General features: G+C 78.0%; 2 protein-coding genes across 2 annotated transcripts in view; one reads left to right on the top strand and one right to left on the bottom strand.

The window, feature by feature from the left end:
• LOC125438278 (integrin beta-2-like) overlaps positions 1-14,822 on the bottom strand; it is a 34,011-nt gene extending 19,189 nt beyond the window's left edge. Inside the window, exons 1-2 of the mRNA XM_048506618.1 lie at positions 14,816-14,822; positions 13,383-13,402 (exon numbers count right to left, since the gene is read on the bottom strand). Coding sequence (XP_048362575.1) covers positions 13,383-13,402; positions 14,816-14,822 — 27 coding nt within the window. The remainder of the gene's footprint in view (positions 1-13,382; positions 13,403-14,815) is intronic.
• Positions 14,823-15,807: 985 nt separating this feature from the next.
• Positions 15,808-18,911, top strand: LOC125438272 (integrin beta-2-like). The gene is made up of 3 exons (XM_048506605.1): positions 15,808-15,850; positions 16,012-16,182; positions 18,544-18,911. The coding sequence occupies exons 1-3, from the start codon at positions 15,808-15,810 to the stop codon at positions 18,909-18,911; spliced, it is 582 nt and encodes a 193-aa protein (XP_048362562.1).
• Positions 18,912-19,679: the final 768 nt, after the last annotated feature.

Here is a 19,679-nt window from a genome sequence, read left to right as displayed (position 1 = left end):
GGGGGGGGGGGGGGTGGGGGGGGGGGGGGGTGGGGGGGGGGGGGGGTGGGGGGGGGGGGGGGTGGGGGGGGGGGGGGGTGGGGGGGGGGGGGGGTGGGGGGGGGGGGGGGTGGGGGGGGGGGGGGGTGGGGGGGGGGGGGGGTGGGGGGGGGGGGGGGTGGGGGGGGGGGGGGGTGGGGGGGGGGGGGGGTGGGGGGGGGGGGGGGTGGGGGGGGGGGGGGGTGGGGGGGGGGGGGGGTGGGGGGGGGGGGGGGTGGGGGGGGGGGGGGGTGGGGGGGGGGGGGGGTGGGGGGGGGGGGGGGTGGGGGGGGGGGGGGGTGGGGGGGGGGGGGGGTGGGGGGGGGGGGGGGTGGGGGGGGGGGGGGGTGGGGGGGGGGGGGGGTGGGGGGGGGGGGGGGTGGGGGGGGGGGGGGGTGGGGGGGGGGGGGGGTGGGGGGGGGGGGGGGTGGGGGGGGGGGGGGGTGGGGGGGGGGGGGGGTGGGGGGGGGGGGGGGTGGGGGGGGGGGGGGGTGGGGGGGGGGGGGGGTGGGGGGGGGGGGGGGTGGGGGGGGGGGGGGGTGGGGGGGGGGGGGGGTGGGGGGGGGGGGGGGTGGGGGGGGGGGGGGGTGGGGGGGGGGGGGGGTGGGGGGGGGGGGGGGTGGGGGGGGGGGGGGGTGGGGGGGGGGGGGGGTGGGGGGGGGGGGGGGTGGGGGGGGGGGGGGGTGGGGGGGGGGGGGGGTGGGGGGGGGGGGGGGTGGGGGGGGGGGGGGGTGGGGGGGGGGGGGGGTGGGGGGGGGGGGGGGTGGGGGGGGGGGGGGGTGGGGGGGGGGGGGGGTGGGGGGGGGGGGGGGTGGGGGGGGGGGGGGGTGGGGGGGGGGGGGGGTGGGGGGGGGGGGGGGTGGGGGGGGGGGGGGGTGGGGGGGGGGGGGGGTGGGGGGGGGGGGGGGTGGGGGGGGGGGGGGGTGGGGGGGGGGGGGGGTGGGGGGGGGGGGGGGTGGGGGGGGGGGGGGGTGGGGGGGGGGGGGGGTGGGGGGGGGGGGGGGTGGGGGGGGGGGGGGGTGGGGGGGGGGGGGGGTGGGGGGGGGGGGGGGTGGGGGGGGGGGGGGGTGGGGGGGGGGGGGGGTGGGGGGGGGGGGGGGTGGGGGGGGGGGGGGGTGGGGGGGGGGGGGGGTGGGGGGGGGGGGGGGTGGGGGGGGGGGGGGGTGGGGGGGGGGGGGGGTGGGGGGGGGGGGGGGTGGGGGGGGGGGGGGGTGGGGGGGGGGGGGGGTGGGGGGGGGGGGGGGTGGGGGGGGGGGGGGGTGGGGGGGGGGGGGGGTGGGGGGGGGGGGGGGTGGGGGGGGGGGGGGGTGGGGGGGGGGGGGGGTGGGGGGGGGGGGGGGTGGGGGGGGGGGGGGGTGGGGGGGGGGGGGGGTGGGGGGGGGGGGGGGTGGGGGGGGGGGGGGGTGGGGGGGGGGGGGGGTGGGGGGGGGGGGGGGTGGGGGGGGGGGGGGGTGGGGGGGGGGGGGGGTGGGGGGGGGGGGGGGTGGGGGGGGGGGGGGGTGGGGGGGGGGGGGGGTGGGGGGGGGGGGGGGTGGGGGGGGGGGGGGGTGGGGGGGGGGGGGGGTGGGGGGGGGGGGGGGTGGGGGGGGGGGGGGGTGGGGGGGGGGGGGGGTGGGGGGGGGGGGGGGTGGGGGGGGGGGGGGGTGGGGGGGGGGGGGGGTGGGGGGGGGGGGGGGTGGGGGGGGGGGGGGGTGGGGGGGGGGGGGGGTGGGGGGGGGGGGGGGTGGGGGGGGGGGGGGGTGGGGGGGGGGGGGGGTGGGGGGGGGGGGGGGTGGGGGGGGGGGGGGGTGGGGGGGGGGGGGGGTGGGGGGGGGGGGGGGTGGGGGGGGGGGGGGGTGGGGGGGGGGGGGGGTGGGGGGGGGGGGGGGTGGGGGGGGGGGGGGGTGGGGGGGGGGGGGGGTGGGGGGGGGGGGGGGTGGGGGGGGGGGGGGGTGGGGGGGGGGGGGGGTGGGGGGGGGGGGGGGTGGGGGGGGGGGGGGGTGGGGGGGGGGGGGGGTGGGGGGGGGGGGGGGTGGGGGGGGGGGGGGGTGGGGGGGGGGGGGGGTGGGGGGGGGGGGGGGTGGGGGGGGGGGGGGGTGGGGGGGGGGGGGGGTGGGGGGGGGGGGGGGTGGGGGGGGGGGGGGGTGGGGGGGGGGGGGGGTGGGGGGGGGGGGGGGTGGGGGGGGGGGGGGGTGGGGGGGGGGGGGGGTGGGGGGGGGGGGGGGTGGGGGGGGGGGGGGGTGGGGGGGGGGGGGGGTGGGGGGGGGGGGGGGTGGGGGGGGGGGGGGGTGGGGGGGGGGGGGGGTGGGGGGGGGGGGGGGTGGGGGGGGGGGGGGGTGGGGGGGGGGGGGGGTGGGGGGGGGGGGGGGTGGGGGGGGGGGGGGGTGGGGGGGGGGGGGGGTGGGGGGGGGGGGGGGTGGGGGGGGGGGGGGGTGGGGGGGGGGGGGGGTGGGGGGGGGGGGGGGTGGGGGGGGGGGGGGGTGGGGGGGGGGGGGGGTGGGGGGGGGGGGGGGTGGGGGGGGGGGGGGGTGGGGGGGGGGGGGGGTGGGGGGGGGGGGGGGTGGGGGGGGGGGGGGGTGGGGGGGGGGGGGGGTGGGGGGGGGGGGGGGTGGGGGGGGGGGGGGGTGGGGGGGGGGGGGGGTGGGGGGGGGGGGGGGTGGGGGGGGGGGGGGGTGGGGGGGGGGGGGGGTGGGGGGGGGGGGGGGTGGGGGGGGGGGGGGGTGGGGGGGGGGGGGGGTGGGGGGGGGGGGGGGTGGGGGGGGGGGGGGGTGGGGGGGGGGGGGGGTGGGGGGGGGGGGGGGTGGGGGGGGGGGGGGGTGGGGGGGGGGGGGGGTGGGGGGGGGGGGGGGTGGGGGGGGGGGGGGGTGGGGGGGGGGGGGGGTGGGGGGGGGGGGGGGTGGGGGGGGGGGGGGGTGGGGGGGGGGGGGGGTGGGGGGGGGGGGGGGTGGGGGGGGGGGGGGGTGGGGGGGGGGGGGGGTGGGGGGGGGGGGGGGTGGGGGGGGGGGGGGGTGGGGGGGGGGGGGGGTGGGGGGGGGGGGGGGTGGGGGGGGGGGGGGGTGGGGGGGGGGGGGGGTGGGGGGGGGGGGGGGTGGGGGGGGGGGGGGGTGGGGGGGGGGGGGGGTGGGGGGGGGGGGGGGTGGGGGGGGGGGGGGGTGGGGGGGGGGGGGGGTGGGGGGGGGGGGGGGTGGGGGGGGGGGGGGGTGGGGGGGGGGGGGGGTGGGGGGGGGGGGGGGTGGGGGGGGGGGGGGGTGGGGGGGGGGGGGGGTGGGGGGGGGGGGGGGTGGGGGGGGGGGGGGGTGGGGGGGGGGGGGGGTGGGGGGGGGGGGGGGTGGGGGGGGGGGGGGGTGGGGGGGGGGGGGGGTGGGGGGGGGGGGGGGTGGGGGGGGGGGGGGGTGGGGGGGGGGGGGGGTGGGGGGGGGGGGGGGTGGGGGGGGGGGGGGGTGGGGGGGGGGGGGGGTGGGGGGGGGGGGGGGTGGGGGGGGGGGGGGGTGGGGGGGGGGGGGGGTGGGGGGGGGGGGGGGTGGGGGGGGGGGGGGGTGGGGGGGGGGGGGGGTGGGGGGGGGGGGGGGTGGGGGGGGGGGGGGGTGGGGGGGGGGGGGGGTGGGGGGGGGGGGGGGTGGGGGGGGGGGGGGGTGGGGGGGGGGGGGGGTGGGGGGGGGGGGGGGTGGGGGGGGGGGGGGGTGGGGGGGGGGGGGGGTGGGGGGGGGGGGGGGTGGGGGGGGGGGGGGGTGGGGGGGGGGGGGGGTGGGGGGGGGGGGGGGTGGGGGGGGGGGGGGGTGGGGGGGGGGGGGGGTGGGGGGGGGGGGGGGTGGGGGGGGGGGGGGGTGGGGGGGGGGGGGGGTGGGGGGGGGGGGGGGTGGGGGGGGGGGGGGGTGGGGGGGGGGGGGGGTGGGGGGGGGGGGGGGTGGGGGGGGGGGGGGGTGGGGGGGGGGGGGGGTGGGGGGGGGGGGGGGTGGGGGGGGGGGGGGGTGGGGGGGGGGGGGGGTGGGGGGGGGGGGGGGTGGGGGGGGGGGGGGGTGGGGGGGGGGGGGGGTGGGGGGGGGGGGGGGTGGGGGGGGGGGGGGGTGGGGGGGGGGGGGGGTGGGGGGGGGGGGGGGTGGGGGGGGGGGGGGGTGGGGGGGGGGGGGGGTGGGGGGGGGGGGGGGTGGGGGGGGGGGGGGGTGGGGGGGGGGGGGGGTGGGGGGGGGGGGGGGTGGGGGGGGGGGGGGGTGGGGGGGGGGGGGGGTGGGGGGGGGGGGGGGTGGGGGGGGGGGGGGGTGGGGGGGGGGGGGGGTGGGGGGGGGGGGGGGTGGGGGGGGGGGGGGGTGGGGGGGGGGGGGGGTGGGGGGGGGGGGGGGTGGGGGGGGGGGGGGGTGGGGGGGGGGGGGGGTGGGGGGGGGGGGGGGTGGGGGGGGGGGGGGGTGGGGGGGGGGGGGGGTGGGGGGGGGGGGGGGTGGGGGGGGGGGGGGGTGGGGGGGGGGGGGGGTGGGGGGGGGGGGGGGTGGGGGGGGGGGGGGGTGGGGGGGGGGGGGGGTGGGGGGGGGGGGGGGTGGGGGGGGGGGGGGGTGGGGGGGGGGGGGGGTGGGGGGGGGGGGGGGTGGGGGGGGGGGGGGGTGGGGGGGGGGGGGGGTGGGGGGGGGGGGGGGTGGGGGGGGGGGGGGGTGGGGGGGGGGGGGGGTGGGGGGGGGGGGGGGTGGGGGGGGGGGGGGGTGGGGGGGGGGGGGGGTGGGGGGGGGGGGGGGTGGGGGGGGGGGGGGGTGGGGGGGGGGGGGGGTGGGGGGGGGGGGGGGTGGGGGGGGGGGGGGGTGGGGGGGGGGGGGGGTGGGGGGGGGGGGGGGTGGGGGGGGGGGGGGGTGGGGGGGGGGGGGGGTGGGGGGGGGGGGGGGTGGGGGGGGGGGGGGGTGGGGGGGGGGGGGGGTGGGGGGGGGGGGGGGTGGGGGGGGGGGGGGGTGGGGGGGGGGGGGGGTGGGGGGGGGGGGGGGTGGGGGGGGGGGGGGGTGGGGGGGGGGGGGGGTGGGGGGGGGGGGGGGTGGGGGGGGGGGGGGGTGGGGGGGGGGGGGGGTGGGGGGGGGGGGGGGTGGGGGGGGGGGGGGGTGGGGGGGGGGGGGGGTGGGGGGGGGGGGGGGTGGGGGGGGGGGGGGGTGGGGGGGGGGGGGGGTGGGGGGGGGGGGGGGTGGGGGGGGGGGGGGGTGGGGGGGGGGGGGGGTGGGGGGGGGGGGGGGTGGGGGGGGGGGGGGGTGGGGGGGGGGGGGGGTGGGGGGGGGGGGGGGTGGGGGGGGGGGGGGGTGGGGGGGGGGGGGGGTGGGGGGGGGGGGGGGTGGGGGGGGGGGGGGGTGGGGGGGGGGGGGGGTGGGGGGGGGGGGGGGTGGGGGGGGGGGGGGGTGGGGGGGGGGGGGGGTGGGGGGGGGGGGGGGTGGGGGGGGGGGGGGGTGGGGGGGGGGGGGGGTGGGGGGGGGGGGGGGTGGGGGGGGGGGGGGGTGGGGGGGGGGGGGGGTGGGGGGGGGGGGGGGTGGGGGGGGGGGGGGGTGGGGGGGGGGGGGGGTGGGGGGGGGGGGGGGTGGGGGGGGGGGGGGGTGGGGGGGGGGGGGGGTGGGGGGGGGGGGGGGTGGGGGGGGGGGGGGGTGGGGGGGGGGGGGGGTGGGGGGGGGGGGGGGTGGGGGGGGGGGGGGGTGGGGGGGGGGGGGGGTGGGGGGGGGGGGGGGTGGGGGGGGGGGGGGGTGGGGGGGGGGGGGGGTGGGGGGGGGGGGGGGTGGGGGGGGGGGGGGGTGGGGGGGGGGGGGGGTGGGGGGGGGGGGGGGTGGGGGGGGGGGGGGGTGGGGGGGGGGGGGGGTGGGGGGGGGGGGGGGTGGGGGGGGGGGGGGGTGGGGGGGGGGGGGGGTGGGGGGGGGGGGGGGTGGGGGGGGGGGGGGGTGGGGGGGGGGGGGGGTGGGGGGGGGGGGGGGTGGGGGGGGGGGGGGGTGGGGGGGGGGGGGGGTGGGGGGGGGGGGGGGTGGGGGGGGGGGGGGGTGGGGGGGGGGGGGGGTGGGGGGGGGGGGGGGTGGGGGGGGGGGGGGGTGGGGGGGGGGGGGGGTGGGGGGGGGGGGGGGTGGGGGGGGGGGGGGGTGGGGGGGGGGGGGGGTGGGGGGGGGGGGGGGTGGGGGGGGGGGGGGGTGGGGGGGGGGGGGGGTGGGGGGGGGGGGGGGTGGGGGGGGGGGGGGGTGGGGGGGGGGGGGGGTGGGGGGGGGGGGGGGTGGGGGGGGGGGGGGGTGGGGGGGGGGGGGGGTGGGGGGGGGGGGGGGTGGGGGGGGGGGGGGGTGGGGGGGGGGGGGGGTGGGGGGGGGGGGGGGTGGGGGGGGGGGGGGGTGGGGGGGGGGGGGGGTGGGGGGGGGGGGGGGTGGGGGGGGGGGGGGGTGGGGGGGGGGGGGGGTGGGGGGGGGGGGGGGTGGGGGGGGGGGGGGGTGGGGGGGGGGGGGGGTGGGGGGGGGGGGGGGTGGGGGGGGGGGGGGGTGGGGGGGGGGGGGGGTGGGGGGGGGGGGGGGTGGGGGGGGGGGGGGGTGGGGGGGGGGGGGGGTGGGGGGGGGGGGGGGTGGGGGGGGGGGGGGGTGGGGGGGGGGGGGGGTGGGGGGGGGGGGGGGTGGGGGGGGGGGGGGGTGGGGGGGGGGGGGGGTGGGGGGGGGGGGGGGTGGGGGGGGGGGGGGGTGGGGGGGGGGGGGGGTGGGGGGGGGGGGGGGTGGGGGGGGGGGGGGGTGGGGGGGGGGGGGGGTGGGGGGGGGGGGGGGTGGGGGGGGGGGGGGGTGGGGGGGGGGGGGGGTGGGGGGGGGGGGGGGTGGGGGGGGGGGGGGGTGGGGGGGGGGGGGGGTGGGGGGGGGGGGGGGTGGGGGGGGGGGGGGGTGGGGGGGGGGGGGGGTGGGGGGGGGGGGGGGTGGGGGGGGGGGGGGGTGGGGGGGGGGGGGGGTGGGGGGGGGGGGGGGTGGGGGGGGGGGGGGGTGGGGGGGGGGGGGGGTGGGGGGGGGGGGGGGTGGGGGGGGGGGGGGGTGGGGGGGGGGGGGGGTGGGGGGGGGGGGGGGTGGGGGGGGGGGGGGGTGGGGGGGGGGGGGGGTGGGGGGGGGGGGGGGTGGGGGGGGGGGGGGGTGGGGGGGGGGGGGGGTGGGGGGGGGGGGGGGTGGGGGGGGGGGGGGGTGGGGGGGGGGGGGGGTGGGGGGGGGGGGGGGTGGGGGGGGGGGGGGGTGGGGGGGGGGGGGGGTGGGGGGGGGGGGGGGTGGGGGGGGGGGGGGGTGGGGGGGGGGGGGGGTGGGGGGGGGGGGGGGTGGGGGGGGGGGGGGGTGGGGGGGGGGGGGGGTGGGGGGGGGGGGGGGTGGGGGGGGGGGGGGGTGGGGGGGGGGGGGGGTGGGGGGGGGGGGGGGTGGGGGGGGGGGGGGGTGGGGGGGGGGGGGGGTGGGGGGGGGGGGGGGTGGGGGGGGGGGGGGGTGGGGGGGGGGGGGGGTGGGGGGGGGGGGGGGTGGGGGGGGGGGGGGGTGGGGGGGGGGGGGGGTGGGGGGGGGGGGGGGTGGGGGGGGGGGGGGGTGGGGGGGGGGGGGGGTGGGGGGGGGGGGGGGTGGGGGGGGGGGGGGGTGGGGGGGGGGGGGGGTGGGGGGGGGGGGGGGTGGGGGGGGGGGGGGGTGGGGGGGGGGGGGGGTGGGGGGGGGGGGGGGTGGGGGGGGGGGGGGGTGGGGGGGGGGGGGGGTGGGGGGGGGGGGGGGTGGGGGGGGGGGGGGGTGGGGGGGGGGGGGGGTGGGGGGGGGGGGGGGTGGGGGGGGGGGGGGGTGGGGGGGGGGGGGGGTGGGGGGGGGGGGGGGTGGGGGGGGGGGGGGGTGGGGGGGGGGGGGGGTGGGGGGGGGGGGGGGTGGGGGGGGGGGGGGGTGGGGGGGGGGGGGGGTGGGGGGGGGGGGGGGTGGGGGGGGGGGGGGGTGGGGGGGGGGGGGGGTGGGGGGGGGGGGGGGTGGGGGGGGGGGGGGGTGGGGGGGGGGGGGGGTGGGGGGGGGGGGGGGTGGGGGGGGGGGGGGGTGGGGGGGGGGGGGGGTGGGGGGGGGGGGGGGTGGGGGGGGGGGGGGGTGGGGGGGGGGGGGGGTGGGGGGGGGGGGGGGTGGGGGGGGGGGGGGGTGGGGGGGGGGGGGGGTGGGGGGGGGGGGGGGTGGGGGGGGGGGGGGGTGGGGGGGGGGGGGGGTGGGGGGGGGGGGGGGTGGGGGGGGGGGGGGGTGGGGGGGGGGGGGGGTGGGGGGGGGGGGGGGTGGGGGGGGGGGGGGGTGGGGGGGGGGGGGGGTGGGGGGGGGGGGGGGTGGGGGGGGGGGGGGGTGGGGGGGGGGGGGGGTGGGGGGGGGGGGGGGTGGGGGGGGGGGGGGGTGGGGGGGGGGGGGGGTGGGGGGGGGGGGGGGTGGGGGGGGGGGGGGGTGGGGGGGGGGGGGGGTGGGGGGGGGGGGGGGTGGGGGGGGGGGGGGGTGGGGGGGGGGGGGGGTGGGGGGGGGGGGGGGTGGGGGGGGGGGGGGGTGGGGGGGGGGGGGGGTGGGGGGGGGGGGGGGTGGGGGGGGGGGGGGGTGGGGGGGGGGGGGGGTGGGGGGGGGGGGGGGTGGGGGGGGGGGGGGGTGGGGGGGGGGGGGGGTGGGGGGGGGGGGGGGTGGGGGGGGGGGGGGGTGGGGGGGGGGGGGGGTGGGGGGGGGGGGGGGTGGGGGGGGGGGGGGGTGGGGGGGGGGGGGGGTGGGGGGGGGGGGGGGTGGGGGGGGGGGGGGGTGGGGGGGGGGGGGGGTGGGGGGGGGGGGGGGTGGGGGGGGGGGGGGGTGGGGGGGGGGGGGGGTGGGGGGGGGGGGGGGTGGGGGGGGGGGGGGGTGGGGGGGGGGGGGGGTGGGGGGGGGGGGGGGTGGGGGGGGGGGGGGGTGGGGGGGGGGGGGGGTGGGGGGGGGGGGGGGTGGGGGGGGGGGGGGGTGGGGGGGGGGGGGGGTGGGGGGGGGGGGGGGTGGGGGGGGGGGGGGGTGGGGGGGGGGGGGGGTGGGGGGGGGGGGGGGTGGGGGGGGGGGGGGGTGGGGGGGGGGGGGGGTGGGGGGGGGGGGGGGTGGGGGGGGGGGGGGGTGGGGGGGGGGGGGGGTGGGGGGGGGGGGGGGTGGGGGGGGGGGGGGGTGGGGGGGGGGGGGGGTGGGGGGGGGGGGGGGTGGGGGGGGGGGGGGGTGGGGGGGGGGGGGGGTGGGGGGGGGGGGGGGTGGGGGGGGGGGGGGGTGGGGGGGGGGGGGGGTGGGGGGGGGGGGGGGTGGGGGGGGGGGGGGGTGGGGGGGGGGGGGGGTGGGGGGGGGGGGGGGTGGGGGGGGGGGGGGGTGGGGGGGGGGGGGGGTGGGGGGGGGGGGGGGTGGGGGGGGGGGGGGGTGGGGGGGGGGGGGGGTGGGGGGGGGGGGGGGTGGGGGGGGGGGGGGGTGGGGGGGGGGGGGGGTGGGGGGGGGGGGGGGTGGGGGGGGGGGGGGGTGGGGGGGGGGGGGGGTGGGGGGGGGGGGGGGTGGGGGGGGGGGGGGGTGGGGGGGGGGGGGGGTGGGGGGGGGGGGGGGTGGGGGGGGGGGGGGGTGGGGGGGGGGGGGGGTGGGGGGGGGGGGGGGTGGGGGGGGGGGGGGGTGGGGGGGGGGGGGGGTGGGGGGGGGGGGGGGTGGGGGGGGGGGGGGGTGGGGGGGGGGGGGGGTGGGGGGGGGGGGGGGTGGGGGGGGGGGGGGGTGGGGGGGGGGGGGGGTGGGGGGGGGGGGGGGTGGGGGGGGGGGGGGGTGGGGGGGGGGGGGGGTGGGGGGGGGGGGGGGTGGGGGGGGGGGGGGGTGGGGGGGGGGGGGGGTGGGGGGGGGGGGGGGTGGGGGGGGGGGGGGGTGGGGGGGGGGGGGGGTGGGGGGGGGGGGGGGTGGGGGGGGGGGGGGGTGGGGGGGGGGGGGGGTGGGGGGGGGGGGGGGTGGGGGGGGGGGGGGGTGGGGGGGGGGGGGGGTGGGGGGGGGGGGGGGTGGGGGGGGGGGGGGGTGGGGGGGGGGGGGGGTGGGGGGGGGGGGGGGTGGGGGGGGGGGGGGGTGGGGGGGGGGGGGGGTGGGGGGGGGGGGGGGTGGGGGGGGGGGGGGGTGGGGGGGGGGGGGGGTGGGGGGGGGGGGGGGTGGGGGGGGGGGGGGGTGGGGGGGGGGGGGGGTGGGGGGGGGGGGGGGTGGGGGGGGGGGGGGGTGGGGGGGGGGGGGGGTGGGGGGGGGGGGGGGTGGGGGGGGGGGGGGGTGGGGGGGGGGGGGGGTGGGGGGGGGGGGGGGTGGGGGGGGGGGGGGGTGGGGGGGGGGGGGGGTGGGGGGGGGGGGGGGTGGGGGGGGGGGGGGGTGGGGGGGGGGGGGGGTGGGGGGGGGGGGGGGTGGGGGGGGGGGGGGGTGGGGGGGGGGGGGGGTGGGGGGGGGGGGGGGTGGGGGGGGGGGGGGGTGGGGGGGGGGGGGGGTGGGGGGGGGGGGGGGTGGGGGGGGGGGGGGGTGGGGGGGGGGGGGGGTGGGGGGGGGGGGGGGTGGGGGGGGGGGGGGGTGGGGGGGGGGGGGGGTGGGGGGGGGGGGGGGTGGGGGGGGGGGGGGGTGGGGGGGGGGGGGGGTGGGGGGGGGGGGGGGTGGGGGGGGGGGGGGGTGGGGGGGGGGGGGGGTGGGGGGGGGGGGGGGTGGGGGGGGGGGGGGGTGGGGGGGGGGGGGGGTGGGGGGGGGGGGGGGTGGGGGGGGGGGGGGGTGGGGGGGGGGGGGGGTGGGGGGGGGGGGGGGTGGGGGGGGGGGGGGGTGGGGGGGGGGGGGGGTGGGGGGGGGGGGGGGTGGGGGGGGGGGGGGGTGGGGGGGGGGGGGGGTGGGGGGGGGGGGGGGTGGGGGGGGGGGGGGGTGGGGGGGGGGGGGGGTGGGGGGGGGGGGGGGTGGGGGGGGGGGGGGGTGGGGGGGGGGGGGGGTGGGGGGGGGGGGGGGTGGGGGGGGGGGGGGGTGGGGGGGGGGGGGGGTGGGGGGGGGGGGGGGTGGGGGGGGGGGGGGGTGGGGGGGGGGGGGGGTGGGGGGGGGGGGGGGTGGGGGGGGGGGGGGGTGGGGGGGGGGGGGGGTGGGGGGGGGGGGGGGTGGGGGGGGGGGGGGGTGGGGGGGGGGGGGGGTGGGGGGGGGGGGGGGTGGGGGGGGGGGGGGGTGGGGGGGGGGGGGGGTGGGGGGGGGGGGGGGTGGGGGGGGGGGGGGGTGGGGGGGGGGGGGGGTGGGGGGGGGGGGGGGTGGGGGGGGGGGGGGGTGGGGGGGGGGGGGGGTGGGGGGGGGGGGGGGTGGGGGGGGGGGGGGGTGGGGGGGGGGGGGGGTGGGGGGGGGGGGGGGTGGGGGGGGGGGGGGGTGGGGGGGGGGGGGGGTGGGGGGGGGGGGGGGTGGGGGGGGGGGGGGGTGGGGGGGGGGGGGGGTGGGGGGGGGGGGGGGTGGGGGGGGGGGGGGGTGGGGGGGGGGGGGGGTGGGGGGGGGGGGGGGTGGGGGGGGGGGGGGGTGGGGGGGGGGGGGGGTGGGGGGGGGGGGGGGTGGGGGGGGGGGGGGGTGGGGGGGGGGGGGGGTGGGGGGGGGGGGGGGTGGGGGGGGGGGGGGGTGGGGGGGGGGGGGGGTGGGGGGGGGGGGGGGTGGGGGGGGGGGGGGGTGGGGGGGGGGGGGGGTGGGGGGGGGGGGGGGTGGGGGGGGGGGGGGGTGGGGGGGGGGGGGGGTGGGGGGGGGGGGGGGTGGGGGGGGGGGGGGGTGGGGGGGGGGGGGGGTGGGGGGGGGGGGGGGTGGGGGGGGGGGGGGGTGGGGGGGGGGGGGGGTGGGGGGGGGGGGGGGTGGGGGGGGGGGGGGGTGGGGGGGGGGGGGGGTGGGGGGGGGGGGGGGTGGGGGGGGGGGGGGGTGGGGGGGGGGGGGGGTGGGGGGGGGGGGGGGTGGGGGGGGGGGGGGGTGGGGGGGGGGGGGGGTGGGGGGGGGGGGGGGTGGGGGGGGGGGGGGGTGGGGGGGGGGGGGGGTGGGGGGGGGGGGGGGTGGGGGGGGGGGGGGGTGGGGGGGGGGGGGGGTGGGGGGGGGGGGGGGTGGGGGGGGGGGGGGGTGGGGGGGGGGGGGGGTGGGGGGGGGGGGGGGTGGGGGGGGGGGGGGGTGGGGGGGGGGGGGGGTGGGGGGGGGGGGGGGTGGGGGGGGGGGGGGGTGGGGGGGGGGGGGGGTGGGGGGGGGGGGGGGTGGGGGGGGGGGGGGGTGGGGGGGGGGGGGGGTGGGGGGGGGGGGGGGTGGGGGGGGGGGGGGGTGGGGGGGGGGGGGGGTGGGGGGGGGGGGGGGTGGGGGGGGGGGGGGGTGGGGGGGGGGGGGGGTGGGGGGGGGGGGGGGTGGGGGGGGGGGGGGGTGGGGGGGGGGGGGGGTGGGGGGGGGGGGGGGTGGGGGGGGGGGGGGGTGGGGGGGGGGGGGGGTGGGGGGGGGGGGGGGTGGGGGGGGGGGGGGGTGGGGGGGGGGGGGGGTGGGGGGGGGGGGGGGTGGGGGGGGGGGGGGGTGGGGGGGGGGGGGGGTGGGGGGGGGGGGGGGTGGGGGGGGGGGGGGGTGGGGGGGGGGGGGGGTGGGGGGGGGGGGGGGTGGGGGGGGGGGGGGGTGGGGGGGGGGGGGGGTGGGGGGGGGGGGGGGTGGGGGGGGGGGGGGGTGGGGGGGGGGGGGGGTGGGGGGGGGGGGGGGTGGGGGGGGGGGGGGGTGGGGGGGGGGGGGGGTGGGGGGGGGGGGGGGTGGGGGGGGGGGGGGGTGGGGGGGGGGGGGGGTGGGGGGGGGGGGGGGTGGGGGGGGGGGGGGGTGGGGGGGGGGGGGGGTGGGGGGGGGGGGGGGTGGGGGGGGGGGGGGGTGGGGGGGGGGGGGGGTGGGGGGGGGGGGGGGTGGGGGGGGGGGGGGGTGGGGGGGGGGGGGGGTGGGGGGGGGGGGGGGTGGGGGGGGGGGGGGGTGGCGGGGCTGGGGGGGTGGGGGGGGGGGGGTGTGGGGGGGGGGGGGGGTGGGGGGGGGGCAGGTGGCGGGCGGGGGGGGAGGGGTGGGGGGGGGGGGGGGGGGGGCGGGGTGGGGTGGGGTGGGGGGGGGGGGGGGGGGGGGGGGGGGGGGGGGGGGGGGGGGGGGGGGGGGGGGGGGGGGGGGGGGGGCCCGGGGGGGCGGGGGGGGGGGGGGTGGGCTGGAAGGGGCTGATGGGAATTGTAGTCCATAACATCTGGAGTGCCAAAGGTTCGCCACCACTGTCCTATTTGGATGTTATGCCTCTGTTGATACCCTCCAAGACTGCCCTAGCCTTTTTTGCTGCTGCACCACACAGGCTGATCATATTTAGCTTACAGTTCACTCCATACACCAAGATCTTGTTCACACACCCTGCTACCCAGTGTCTCTCCCATCCAGTTGGGGCCTGTTCTGCGCTGGATTTTTGCTCTGGCTTGGCTTTTTAACCTCATCTTTTTTCTTCTTCCCTTATACAATACATAGTTTTCCAGTTGTTGCTGTCTTTTTCTTTGCAGTTGTCTGAAAAAAACAAGAGAAACCTTTTTTAAAAAACCACTTGGGATTCTGTGTGTAAAGGAGATGCAATTAAGAAACCATACTGTAGTAAAAACCTGGTGTGAAAAAGCACAGTGTGTATCAACGATTACTCACAAAGTTTAAATGCTATTTGTCCAACTGGTCTTGATTTCCCACACTGCCACACACTACATAACAGCAATTAAAAAAACACAAACAAAAACGTATTGTCGAAGGCTTTCACAGCCGGAATCACCGGGGTGCTGTGTGGTTTCTGGGCTGCATGGCCGAGTTCTAGCAGCATTTTCTCCTGACATTTTGCCTGCATCTGTGGCTGGCATCTTCAGAGGATCCTCTGCAGATGCCAACCACAGATGCAGGCGAATGCCAGGAGAGAATGCTGCTTGGAACACGGCCATACAGCTCGGAAACCACACAGCACCACAAACAAAAACCTTTACAAAACCCTTCTTCACATTGTTACAAGACCCCTTGTCCACATTTCAGGATTAAACAAAACTAGAAATTTCTGACAAAACACGTCTCTTTCTCTGCAACTATCCCAAGAATAACTGAAATATATTCTGATCCTCAAGATCTCATTCTGCATGGCTCTGGAATGTTTGTGCTGATTGAAGCACAGACAGAACTTGAAATACAATGGGATCTGATACACTTTGGGCTATTTGCTATTTCTTCCAAAGCTCCCCCCTCCCCCCGGTCCCAATTGCTTTATCTTGAAACTAAAGCAGCTCAGGAGTCCTGGGATATTTGGTTAATATTCCAAAGTTTGTTCCGTCATAGAAGCGTGATCTCTGAGTGCAGGAAATAAATCTTCCCAGTGTATTGCAAAAAGTGAAAACTCGCATTTATTCAAGTAGATTCTTTTCACATTGAGGTCCAAGTCGAAAGGAAGAAAGAGAAACCTAATTTAAAGAGTACTTTTCCCTATCAGAAGAGGCCAGCTGATCTGGCATCATGTGTATGATATCAGCAGAGTTTAAAGCGGAGCTACTCTGGTAAGATGAGAAGGTCTATAGTCTTCTTGCACTCACTGCAACCTCCTTGCACTTAGGAAAAGAATACTCTCCACACAAGATGTTCTTTCCATAGGAAGGTTTTACTTTGGCAGTTGCAAGGTTACACAAGTTGCAAGGTTACACAAGTCTATGCTGTACAAGATTATAAGACTATACAGAACTCTTCAGCAAGAACAAAGTTGAGCACACATTGAACTAGACACTCTGAACTCAGACTCTGAACTTAGCATATACAATGCTTTGCTTTTTATACATTCAAATGGGATACTTCCCCCCCCCCCACAACAGCCTCTCATTGGTCTAGAGAGCCCCAATTGAACTCACCAATCATGCTAAAGGTCAACTGTAGCTTCTTGTCCCTAGACTGACTGTCTCCGGCCTCTTTGTTGGGCAAACTTCTGCTGACTAGAATATGAACCTTTTGTTAACCTTTTTTTAATATCATGACATATGAAAGTCTGAGGCACTGCATCTTTAATCAATCAATCAATCAATCAATCAATCAATCAATCAATCAATCAATCAATCAATCAATCAATCAATCAATCAAGTAGATTCTGTTTATCTTGAAACTACAGCAGCTCAGGAGTCCTGGGATATTTGGTTAATATTGCAAAGTTTGTTCAGTCATAGAAGCGCGATCTCTGAGCGCAGTAAATAAATCTTCCCAGTGTGTTGAGTAATTAATTAATAGATTTTAATAGTAATTAATAGTAATAATAGTAATTAATTAATTGATATATTTTATAGACCACCCAACCCCCAAAGGGCTCTGGGCGGTGTACAATAATAGGCAGTGCACAATAAAATACAAATTATAAACATTAAACATCAAAATCCCTTAAAATCCCAATAGCATTATCATGAAACTCATTTTAATCTATCAATGACATCTGATCCTCAGGCCGGGAGAAGACCAGCAATGCCAAAATTAGAGACGTAATACAGGGCAGTGCCAGAGATAGTATAAAATCTAGTGTGGGGGCATCAAAAGGGGGCAGGCAATCCGCGGCTAGCCTCCCCAAAGGCCCAGTGGAACAACTCAGTTTTGCAGGCCCTGAGTAACTCCCCAAGGTCCCGCAGGGCCCGAACAGGAGATGGAAGAGTGTTCCGTAAAAGCCCTGGCCCCGGTAGAGGCCAGCCGCGTCATTGAGGGGCGGGGGGGCTACCAGTAAATTAGCCTCTGCAGATCGCAGAGGCCAACTTGGGCATATGGGGTAAGACAGTCATTTAGGCTTCTAGCTTTCACCGTAAAATAGGAGAGAGCTGTAGATACGTGTGACTCCACGAAAAGCCATGTGGAGAGTGGGAGAGCAATGGACAGCTGGCAGAGGGTAGCAGGCAGAGGGCAGTCCCCAGGTTGAGATGAAGAAAGGGACACCTCATTTAAGGACATAACATTGATGTAGCGCCCTCCAATGTCCAGGCATGCTGCATACTCATTCCAACAAGGAGTACCTTAAGGGCTCTGGTGTCAGGGTTAAAGGCAAATGCCGCTTCCTTCCTGTTTAACTCTACAGGTCAACCTGCTGTTTTCAATGTGACATTCCGCCGTGGTGAAGATTACCCAATTGATCTGTACTACCTGATGGACCTCTCATATTCCATGGAAGATGACCTGAAGATTGTAAAGAAGCTGGGAGGGGATCTGCTGAAGGCTCTCAACAAAATCACAAGTCTTGCACGGATAGGTGTGTGGGGGTCTGATGGATGAGTTGTAGTCGCCAGTTTCTAAATTCTGTCCTGCATGCCAAATGTTGTGACAGTTAAATTGTTGGTCATGTTGCATTGGAGGCCTCCTGCTGCTACTGCGTAGGCATGGGAACGGAGCTGCTTCTTTCTTCTGACATGAGACAGTTTCAGTCGGCATACATGTCACCATGACTATTGTAATGGTTTGAATGTATGTGGATATTATCTCACCTCACACACATAACAAAATCATGTCATCATGAAGAAAATGCAAGTTGACACAGCTTCCTATCAACCATTTTCCATGATATACGTATTCATGAGATGAACCAAAGGTACTTATATGCTGCAGATGCCACAGTATCCCCTGATCTGGGGATCTACAGCATTAGCTTTGGTTAGTAATTGGATGGGAGACCGCTAAGGAATACCTGAGTCGCTATGCAGAAGAAGGCAGAGGCAAACCACCTCTCATAGTTTCTTGCCTTGAAAACCCTACAGGGCTGCCATAAGTAAACTAGAACTTTACACACAGACAAACTGACGCTACAGTATTATCTGTCTGTCTGTCTGTCTGTCTGTCTGTCTGTCTGTCTGTCTGTCTGTCTGTCTGTCTGTCTGTCCCCCATCTCCACTGAGCTTAGGTAAGTGTGCGTGGTGTTCCTCACCTCCACTGTATCCTTAAAACAAGCCGATGAGGTAGGTAGGGGAGGCTGAGAGAGAATAACCGGGCCAAGGCCACCCTTGGGTCAGCTTCATGGTAGAGTGGTGACTTGAACCTCAGTGTGGAGGATTGCCCTTCACCCTAGAATTCAATAATTCAAACATTGGGTTCATTGGCTGTGTCCGTGTCACAGGAGCCCCTCTGCAACTGTATAGCTGACGGAGAGGACAAGTAGAAGAAGAAGAGTTTGGATTTATATCCCACCTTTCTCTCCTGTAAGGAGACTCAAGGTGGCTTACAAGCTCCTTTCGCTTCCTCTCCCCACAACCAGAGGCGGGGCTACCAGGGGGATGGGGGGGTGCACGTTGCATGAAATGCATACCTGGGGGCGGAAAATCACCTTCCCCTATGGCACCCCACTCCCCCCGCCCCCTGTGGCGCCCCTCACACTTACCTTATTGAAACAGTGCAGGCTGGAGAAGCGGCTTGTTCCCTTCAGGCTGAAAATGGCCCGGTGGGAACTACACTTCCCGGGGACCTTGTGAGCCTCATATTCTCATGGGAAGTGTAGTTCCCACCAGGCCATTTTCAGCCTGAATGGGACAGGCCGCTTTTCCAGGCTGAACTAAGGTAAGTGTGTGTGGGGGGGGTGCTGTGGGGAGGGGGGTGGAAAACACAGAGTGTGCACCGGGTTCAGCATGGCCCAGCTATGCCTCTGCCCACAACAGACTCCTTGTAGGTGGGGCTGAGAGAGTTCAGAGAGAACTGTGATTGGCCCAAGGTCACCCAGCAGGAATGTTGGAGTGCAGAAACTCATCTGGTTCACCAGATGAGCCTCCACCACTCAGGTGGAGGAGTAGGGAATCAAACCCGGTTCTCCAGATTAAAATCCACCTGCTCTTAACCACTACACCAGGCTGAGAATGATGTATCTATCTCCAAAGCACAGGGCACTGGGAATTTACAATCTCCTATTGGGCACCCATGCCCCCTTGGTGTCATTCTTATCTTCCTGTCTCAAGAGGAAGAGGAAACTATCTGATCCATGACTCTGTCCCTTGAGAGGTGACATTCTAGCAAGGTGCAACATGGCAAACTCTTGATCATGTCTGTTCTTAATTTTTTGGTGATTGTTCAAAAGTAAAGCTAGGCAAATTTCTTGCTCATTCTCAATCCCCCTCTTAATTGTTTAATAGGTAGAATTACATATTTTATTTGTTGCAGATTAGCATTATGAAACGTTATCACAACCCTGGTCAGTTCATTTTAATGCTTCAATGTTTTTAATTTTCTGAACAAGATCCAACCTTACTTTGAGGATTTCATATCCTCCTATCACGTTTGTCAAGGAAGGAGAGGATGTACTAGCCAGATCAGTGAACTGGGCAATGGGAGTAGTTTGTACTTTTAAGGGAAAGGAAAGCATGATATCGCTTCCCTTGCAAACAGCAGACAAGGCAGTACACATAGAAAGGGTTTACCTGTGGAGGATTACCTTTCACATCCAGTTATCTTTGATTATCTTCCTACATCCATTTCAAGGTTTTAATTCCAGCTTGATTGAGACGCCCTCTTCCTCTATCCTTGCATTTTAATCAGCTGTGGTTTTTAACGTCCTACTTTCTGGATCTGTCCAGTAGCATCATCCAGTTTCTGTTAGCAACTTTTCAATGCTGCTTCTCTTGTGTCCCTTCAGGGTTTGGTGCCTTTGTGGATAAGACTGTCCTGCCGTTTGTTAACACACATCCAGAGAAGCTGCAGAGACCTTGTCCACCGGCAGACATTCCGTGCCAGCCCCCCTTTGCTTTCAGGCACGTGCTCAGCCTCACAAATAACGCAAAGCTGTTTGAGCGGGAAGTGGGGACGCAGTACATTTCAGGAAACCTCGACGCACCGGAGGGGGGGCTGGATGCTATGATGCAAGCCGCTGTTTGTGGGGTAAGAGCCGCAGCGTCTAGAACAGAGCGACGGGCACAGTGGTCAAGGGGGGGCCGGGGAGAACTGGGGTGTGGCCGGGGACACTGTGTTGCCATCAAGAATGATCATTTCCTCCAGTGGTCTTAATGCTGCTCGTAATTAATGCTGTCCAAGGCTGGTCTTAGCCACGGGCAACTGAATACACACTGCCCAGTCCGCCCAGCAGAGGGGGAAAAGGGCTTAGAGCCAGTGGCCACAAACTCTGCTGGCCAACTCAGGGGCTACCTGGCCCCTTCAAGGCTCACTCTGCCAGCCTGCTTGCTCACCTTGTACCGGGCAAAGACTGCTCCTGGCTTGAGCCTGGGTTAGCCTAAGACATGGTGGTCATAGTAGTGGAGGCAGCAGTAGTGATGCTGGGGCTCCATCCTGGACTCTAACCCAGGGCCCAGACCAGTGCTGGTGTTATTTATAGCAGTACATTATCTGATTCAGAGCCACGGCTGTGAGTCTACAGTTCACCTCCGTAGCCTCTGTGCAGTCCCGCGTGGGGCTGTGTGCAGGCAGGCCAACCAGCTTCTTTGAAGCTCCAGGCAACCAAGGAGTGCTCCCCTCTCCCAGGCACATGGGCAGGCTAGCAGTTTTTCCCGCCTGAAACTCACTTGACGGAGGGCAGGGGAGCGCTCTCCCTCCAGTTCGCCCTTCACCGCTGCGAGGGTGTGACGTCTTCCAGTGAGCTCCGGGGTTCTTCCTCATGAGGATGGCATTGTGGTATGTTAGCTAAGAGAAAATAGAAAGCAGAGGAAATCTCTATGGTCTTCTCTGACCCAAAAGGAATAAAACATTTGCCAAATGTCTGCCATGATTGCAAAAGGAATCCAGCATCAGAGTGAATGGCTTCAGCAGGAAATATGCATC

This window comes from Sphaerodactylus townsendi, linkage group LG01 (assembly GCF_021028975.2).
Source record: "Sphaerodactylus townsendi isolate TG3544 linkage group LG01, MPM_Stown_v2.3, whole genome shotgun sequence".
In the NCBI taxonomy this organism is placed as follows: domain Eukaryota; kingdom Metazoa; phylum Chordata; class Lepidosauria; order Squamata; family Sphaerodactylidae; genus Sphaerodactylus; species Sphaerodactylus townsendi.
This window is presented reverse-complemented; position numbering and strand designations above follow the sequence as displayed.

What these genes read in the sequence shown, in the direction of transcription:
- LOC125438272 (XM_048506605.1), top strand. Translation starts at nt 15,808, where the DNA reads ATGGACAGCTGGCAGAGGGTAGCAGGCAGAGGGCAGTCCCCAG. An exon ending in AGGCAGAGGGCAGTCCCCAG is followed by an intron (nt 15,851 to 16,011) that starts GTTGAGATGAAG and finishes TTAACTCTACAG; the next exon opens with GTCAACCTGCTGTTTTCAAT. An exon ending in CACAAGTCTTGCACGGATAG is followed by an intron (nt 16,183 to 18,543) that starts GTGTGTGGGGGT and finishes GTGTCCCTTCAG; the next exon opens with GGTTTGGTGCCTTTGTGGAT.